Genomic DNA, 7,356 nt, shown 5'->3' on the forward strand with positions numbered 1-7,356 from the left:
GGGTCTGGCCCTTCCCCTCACTCCCACAGCTTTATCTAGTCCACCATGCATCCTGACTGAAAATTACCTCCCGCCGAGGGACTAGAAGTTTTCCAAGACACAGTGCCGTCTTCATCAGGTAATTTACACTTGCTTATTCTCATTTGGAACCTCTTCTTCCACAACCCACCCCCCCTTTCTTTTTTAATTGTCATTTGTTTATTTCTTAGAGTGTATCTTACATCTTCCTTACGTGATAAGTGCTGCTAGACTCTAAAAATTCTATGGGCAGTGGCTTGGTCTTCATTTTCTTACGAACCATAGTACTATCAGAGAGCCTTCCAAAGAGAAGATGGCCAATTAATTTGAGAGAAAAAAGAAGGAATGAGCAAGAAGTCTATTATGATTTAATTTTCATACAGTTTGAAGAAGTTAAGCAAATCTAGGTATATATTATTTAATATTACAAGCAAAGAGGACAGAAAAGAAGGCAAACTAAGAATTAACCAGCCTTTACTTTTTTAAAATTAATTTTGATTGGAGTATGGTTGCTTTACAATGCTGTGTTAGCCTCCACTGCACAACAAAATGAATCAGCCGTACACATACCGATATCTCCTCCCTTACGGATTTCCCTTCCATTTAGGTGACCACAGTGCATTAGATAGAGTTCCCTGTGCTATACAGTATGTTCCCCTCACTTGTCTACCTTATACAGAGTATCAGTGTATATGTGTCAATCCCAATCTCCCAATTCCTCTTACCCCACCCCTCTCCCCCTTGGTATCCATATATTTGTTCTCTACCTCTGTGTCTCTACCTCTGCTTTGCAAATAAGATCATCTCTACCATTTTTCTAGAGTCCACGTATATGCGTTACTATACGATATTTGCTTTTCTCTTTCTGACTTACTTCACTCTGTATGACACTCTCTAGGTCCATCCACGTCTCTACAAATGACCCACTTTCATTCCTTTTAATGCCTGAGTTACTATACCATTGTATATATGTACCACATGTACTTTATCCATTCCTCTCTATCCTGGGATCACTGGGTCCTCGGTCCCTATTCAGTGCTCTCATCTCAGCTTCACATAGGGCCTGGGACTCACCCTTCTGCCCTCTCATGGCTTCACCTTCAGGCTAAGAATCTCACCTCCCTTAGACCTGACATAAAGGAGCTTCTGCCCGGCTACCCGGCCCTGAGCCTTCAAGTGCTGAAAACAGGGGCAAGGCTAGACTCTTGGTTGTCCCCACTGGTCAGGGAGTGGGGTATATTCCCCTCAGTCATCACTCAGGGTTCTCAATTTGACTCCTGGGAGGGCCCGTGGCTCCTCTCTCTTGACCTGAGGACACGTGCTCATAGAAAGGCCCACAGCTCTCTGCGATCCAATGGGAGAAAGGGAGGATAGCCTAACTGACCACATCTACCTGTGGTCTCTTAGGACAGAAAGCTGTGGCAGGCAAATTTAGGCCTTGTGACGGTTGGCCCCACCAGTCCTCACTCAGGCTCCTCAGTGTGACTCCTGGGAAGACCTGTAATTTCTCCCTCTCTTCACCTATTACTGTCGTCATTTCTCTGTCACCCTGAGAGGAGTGAAGGGTTGCCTCTGCGCGGCCTGACATCTATGCAGGCGTCTCCAGGACTGACAGCAGGGGAGAGATGATGTGCTTCCCCGTTGTTATGGTTTCATGCTCCACTCCATCCTCAGGTCCTCACCTGAACTCCTAGCACAGCCTGGACATTTCCCCTATGCCGAGTCAGCCAGCCTCAGACCAAAGTCCTCACCACCCTGAGTCCCCAGAGGTGGAGGTCAGAGTAGGCCACCTATAGCCACAGCTGTTTGTGAGGGGCTTCTGAGAACGGACAGCAGAGGGCAAGCTTCTCTGGGCTCCGCTGTTCTGGGGTTGGTGACCTCAATAGTCCCCACGCCGTCAGGATCTGGGACTCTTCCCTCTATTGACCTGAGTCCTCCAGAGCTGGCAGCAACTGGGTGACACATCTGACTACCCCTCTCTGGGGCTTCCCAGGGCTGAAAGGGTGGTGGGGTATGTGCTCCTCTCTCTTTTGGGTGGGGTGTGGCCCTTGGTCCTCACTCAGAGTCCTCACACTGACTCTTCCCATGACCTAGAGAGGCCCGTGCTCTCATACTACAACCTTTGATTCCCTGAGCCCCCCTAGGAGTATGTGAGGGTTGCTTCATGTGGGCATGACTGCCTGTGGTCACTCATGGCTGACAGTAAGGGAGGGATTCTGTGGAGTCCCCACCTTTATGGTTTGAGTGGCTCCCTCAGTCCTCATGGTCCTCAGCTTGACTCTTGCCATGACCTGCAGTTCCTCCCTGTGCTAACCCGGGGCTGGCCCCTGAGACCAAGTGCCTCATCTACCTGAGATGCTCCGAAAGTGAACGTGTGGGGCGTGTCTTGCCAGCCTTCCTGGATCTTCCAAGGGGAGGTAACCAGTGGCTGGGCTCTGCTCTAGGTGGAGCCCTTTATGCTCATGTGGAGTCACTAGTTCTCCACCCCCTACTGAGTGAGGCTGCTCCCACTAGACCAAGGCCTTCACCTCCCTGAGACCACTCCCTGTGGAAAGAGGGGGCACCTCAGCCAGAAAGCTTTGTCCTGGGCCTCCCAGGGCTGACATCAGGGGTAGGACGCCGCATTCTCCTCTCTTCTGGGGTGACTGGTCTCCTTGCTCCTCCTTCAGGGTCCTCCTGTTGACTCCTGACCAGACCCTGGACTCCACCCTCCACTGACCTGAAGCCGAGTTCCTCAGAGCAAAGGCATTACCTTCTTGGAAACTCTGAATTGGAAGTCAGGATGAACCAGATCTGTCCAGAGCTGTAGGGGTCTTCTGAGGAGCAGGATTTTAAAAGGCCCCACTCTTCTGGAGTCAGTGGCCCCTCAGTCCTAGCTCAGGTCTCTTATGTTGACTTCAGGTAGCATGTGGGACTCCATCCTCTCTCCTGGCTGAGTCTGCCAGCCTCAGGCCAAGGCTTTCACCTTCCTGAGACACCAGAAGGGGAGGTAAGAGACCTATTCCCTGGCTACCCCTGCCTGGGGCTTCTGTGTGGTCCCGTTTTATGGGGCGGGGGGTCACTCATCGGCACCCACTGTCTTCACCCTAAATCCAACGAAGGCCTTTAGGATCTCCTACTTGGGCAGAATTGGAGCCGCTGCCACAAGACCAAGGAACTCACCTCCCTGAGAACCTCTCTACCCTTGCCCTGGAGGAAAAGAAGGGGTACCTCAGACAGACAGCTCTGCCTATGGCCAGACAAATCAGGATGTACTTTGTGAGGCCCCCACTGTTCTAAGGTCCTCGTCTTGCTGTCTGTCAGAGGCGAGGACTCCTCCCTCCACTGACCCCAGGACACGGCCCTTGAAGCAAGGCTTTTACGACCCTGAGAATCTTGAATAAATGAGGGGGTGCTGAGCTTTTCAGGTTTCCTGACATTGCATACGTAGATGACCACATTGTCACTGAATATTTTTTTCTTTACTCATACCATTCATTTATTCAGCATTATTATCACTGTCTTTCAATAGAGCGCTTTGGGAACAGGGCCCCTTTTATCCCATGAGATACACTTTGGAGTGGTGAGAAGAAAAACGGATTAAAAGATGTAAGGTCTGGCTTAGGCTGGGAGGAGTGGAACAGTGCAGGCTCTAGACTACTCCAGACCTTAGTCCCAGCAGACTAGTCCCAGCAAGGTCACTTAATCAGTCTTGTAAAGTTGAGAAATTTGCAAGTTATTCATCTACAAAGGGAGTGTGCTAAATTCTGTCCTGCATGAATGCTGGAATGTACGTACCACATATAAAACAGTGGCATACTGATTAAGAAATATTGGGTCTTTAATGAATGGCAGTTATGATGTGATTATCATGAACCCCCAAAATACCACGCTGCCATCAGGGTTTATTTGTAATCCAGTAGGTGGCAGAGAATATGCAGGACGAAAGAAACAACTATTCTTAAAAGAGGTAAATAAGTCCAAGTATCTTTTATTTTTGCCAAAAGAAAGTTTAAAAGAAATGAGGCAAACCACGAATTAAGTACCTTTTACTCTCTTTTTTCTCCATTTTTTGTTTCTAAATATTTTCTGTGGTCATCGTTCACATTTCCATGAAAATCTCTATTGCAGTGCCATGTTATCTACTTCTGCATCATAAAGAAAATATAGATGGTTCGTGAATTTCTTTTACACATACCCAAACTGTAACTTTAAAACTCTTTAAACAGCGATAAATATGAAAGCAATGCCATTCATAAATTCTTATTCGTAAGGAAAATACACTACCTATTACAGGGAAAAGAACACTTGACTAAACCTAAATAAATCAATACATAGAAGTTACTAGTTTAAAACCGGAAGAAAAAGAAGACCTGCACTTTGTTCCCTCCACCCCCACTCCTCTGCACTATTTAGGAGCTTGCCTGCTCTCTTCCAAAACAAAGTGAACAAAGTGCCCCCGGCCTCCCTCCCTAGACGTGGGGGGAGCTGTGGGACTTGGCCCTGGAAGGTGCTCTGCCCTCAGCAGTAGCTGCAGCCCTGGCCGCGGCTCTCATTCCTGCTCTCTCTTTCTCATCTTTCAGAGCCTCCTCATACAGATCTGGGAAGGAACTCGGGACGGTATCATTGATCTTGGCCAGAACCTCCAGCGCTTTCATCTTGCTGATTTCGGCATGGGCTCTGGGGCCCCAGAGGAACTCATAGCGCGGAGGATTGCTGTCGGGCACCTGGCGGTACTTCAGGTACTTCTGCTGCACCAGATCTTTGGTGATGAGCCTCCTGGGCTCCCCAAAGATCAAGTGCCTCCTCCCAGCATAGACCCCCAACACACTGAGGAACTTCCAGATCTCCTCCTCAGTGGCGCGGTTGCCCTTCACGAAGATCAGAGCCAGGAGCATCATCAGGAGACCAGACGGGGGAAGCTCCCCTTCATCACTCGGACCCCCCTCGCTGGGGAGGTCCAGCTTGCTGGTGAGGGTGTAGTAGTGATTGCTGCGGTCGACCTCCTTCAGCTCGAGGCCAAGGACCAGCTCCAACTGCTCAGAGGCCATCCTGAGGATCTCAGGGAAGTGCTCCTTGTACTTCTTGTTGACAGCCTTCAGCATTGCGGCCTGTGTGATGGGCTCCTTCATCTTGTACTTCTCCAGCAGGTACTGCACCAACATGCTGGCCTTCCTGATCAGAGGATCTCTGCGAGTGCTCTGAGTGGAAGGTGCTGCCTGGGCCCCTCCTTCAGCTCCTGGGCCTGAAACCCCTGCCTCAGGAGAGCCAGTGGCTGGGGCTCCCTGCGGCTCCTGGCCAGGGCCAGCAGCAGGGGAGCTCGGGGGAGTACCCTGAGAAACAGAAGATGGGGAGGAGGGGTACTCCTCTCCTGCTGCTGCTGCTGCCTCAGCCTCAGCCTCAGCCTCAGCCTCAGCCTCAGCGGCCTGGGCACCCTTGAGATGCTGAGCCTCCCCCTGGGCCTGGTGGCGTTTCATGCGGGCGCGGCGCTTGTTCTTCTTCCCCCGAGGCATGATGACACAGGTCAGGGACAGCAGGCGGGCTTGTGGGCAGGAAGGCTGGCAACAGGGGCACCTGGAGGAGGGACAAGGAGATGCTGTGAGCACCTTCAGCGGGGAGATTCCTCCCTGGCTGTAAGCAAGGCCGCCTCTGCAGGGTCCTTGAGGGCAGTGCTCTAGGACGCACAGGGCTCCTGTTCTCCTGGTCAGCCCGTCCCCTGAGACCCCTGTGGAGGAAGTTAGAGTGAGCCTTGGGGCACAGCCAGGCAGCCCTGCCTGGGTGTTACAGCCGTGACCATGGGGCCTGGCAGGGGAGGTAGGTCCTCTCAGGTCACATCCAGAGGCAGGATTACCATTGTTGGCAGGAATCCGCCCCCCCCCCCATCCCCCTGCTGCTCTGATGTTGACACTGCCATCTTCCATGTCACCCAGGAGGAGGACAGGAGGCAACACTTCACCCCACCACTGAGGGAGGGTTCTGGGACCCTCCCTTCTGCTGCCTGGTGGCTGCCTCTTCAGAGCAAAGCTCTAACCTCCCTTAGACCTGGTAGAGGACATTATGGGAAGTCTCAGCCTGACGGTCCTTTCTTGGGAGTTGAAAGGTTGACAGGCGGGGACAGGCCAAATTCTCTCTTGTCCCTTCTCTTCAGGGTAGGTGACTCCCTTCGTCCTCACTCAGGGTCCTCCCTGGACTGCCCGGTGCAGCCAGGGGCTCCTCTCTCGACCCGAGGGCCATCTGCTTACACCAGTGCCGGCACCTACTTGAGACGCACCAGGAGGCCGTCAGGGTGAGCACCTGGCCGCGTGTGGCAGAGGCTGCCCAGGCCTGCAGTGTGCGGCAGACAGGCCGGGGCCCTGTGGGTGGCGGCCCTGCTGGTCCTCACTCAAGGTCTCGGACGGACTCTTGGGGGCGCTTAGGGACGTGCTTTGTGCTGGCCTCCCCTCCCCTCCCCTCCCAGACAGCAGCCCTCCCTTCCCCGTGTTCGTGTTCGGCCAGGAGGAAGCGGCTGACAGCAGGGCAGGGGTTCTGGGGTGCCCCTGTGACGAGGAGGGTGGGCCTCACCCTGCCTCCTGCCGAGCCCTGGAAATCCTCCCTCTGCTGCCCTGCTGTCCGCCCCTCCGACCAAGGCCCCCTCCTCCCGGAGCTCCCGCGTTCGCGTTCGCAGTGAGGGAGCCCCTCGGGCTGTAGACCTGTCGGGACGCTCCCAGGCCCACATCAGGGCCGGTGTCTGCATGGCCACTGTTCTGGGGTGTGGCGCCCCTCAGTCCCCACGAGGGTCCCCTCCTTCCCGCCACAGGGCCTGGGGCCCTCCCTCTACTGGGCTGAGCCAGGGTCCACCAGCCTCGGACCGAGGCCTTCCTCGCCCGAGACCCCGCGGGGGAAGCCGATGGCGTTTGGGCCTAACAGCCAGGCCGGAGCCTCCTGGGCCGAGAGCAAGGGCGGGGTGGGGGGCTGTGTGGCCGCCTCTTTTCCGAGGGAAAGGGGATTGGGGGTGTCGGGGGCGTGTCCCGGCACTTGTAACTTGGGTCACCTCACACTTGGACGCCTGACAAAATGTGGGATCCTTCCCTGGGTTCACCCTTGACGGCCGGCAGGTCTCAGAAATGGCGGCGCCCTCCCAGTGTTTTCGGAGGACGTCACTTCCGGCCATGCGCACCTGGGCTCCAGGAGGACAGCAGGGGCGGGGCCTGGGCGGGCGGGGTTTCCGGGGCAGCCTCCCGCAGGACTCGCACGTGGACCTTTCCGTCACTGTTGGCAGGTCCTGGGACTTTTCCCTGGGCTGAGCTGAGTCAGCTGGCCTCACACCTCGGCTCTCATTTCCGTTGACACCCCAGCCTGACGTATTTGGGGGCCTGAGCC

At 54.2% G+C, this 7,356-nt stretch overlaps 1 protein-coding gene across 1 annotated transcript; it reads right to left on the minus strand.

Annotated features, from left to right (window-relative positions):
* Nucleotides 1-4,469: 4,469 nt before the first annotated feature.
* Nucleotides 4,470-5,510, minus strand: LOC130842083 (melanoma-associated antigen B4-like). The gene has a single exon (XM_057718743.1). The coding sequence runs from the start codon at nucleotides 5,508-5,510 to the stop codon at nucleotides 4,470-4,472; it is 1,041 nt and encodes a 346-aa protein (XP_057574726.1).
* Nucleotides 5,511-7,356: the final 1,846 nt, after the last annotated feature.

This window comes from Hippopotamus amphibius, chromosome X (genome assembly GCF_030028045.1).
Source record: "Hippopotamus amphibius kiboko isolate mHipAmp2 chromosome X, mHipAmp2.hap2, whole genome shotgun sequence".
Taxonomy (NCBI): domain Eukaryota; kingdom Metazoa; phylum Chordata; class Mammalia; order Artiodactyla; family Hippopotamidae; genus Hippopotamus; species Hippopotamus amphibius.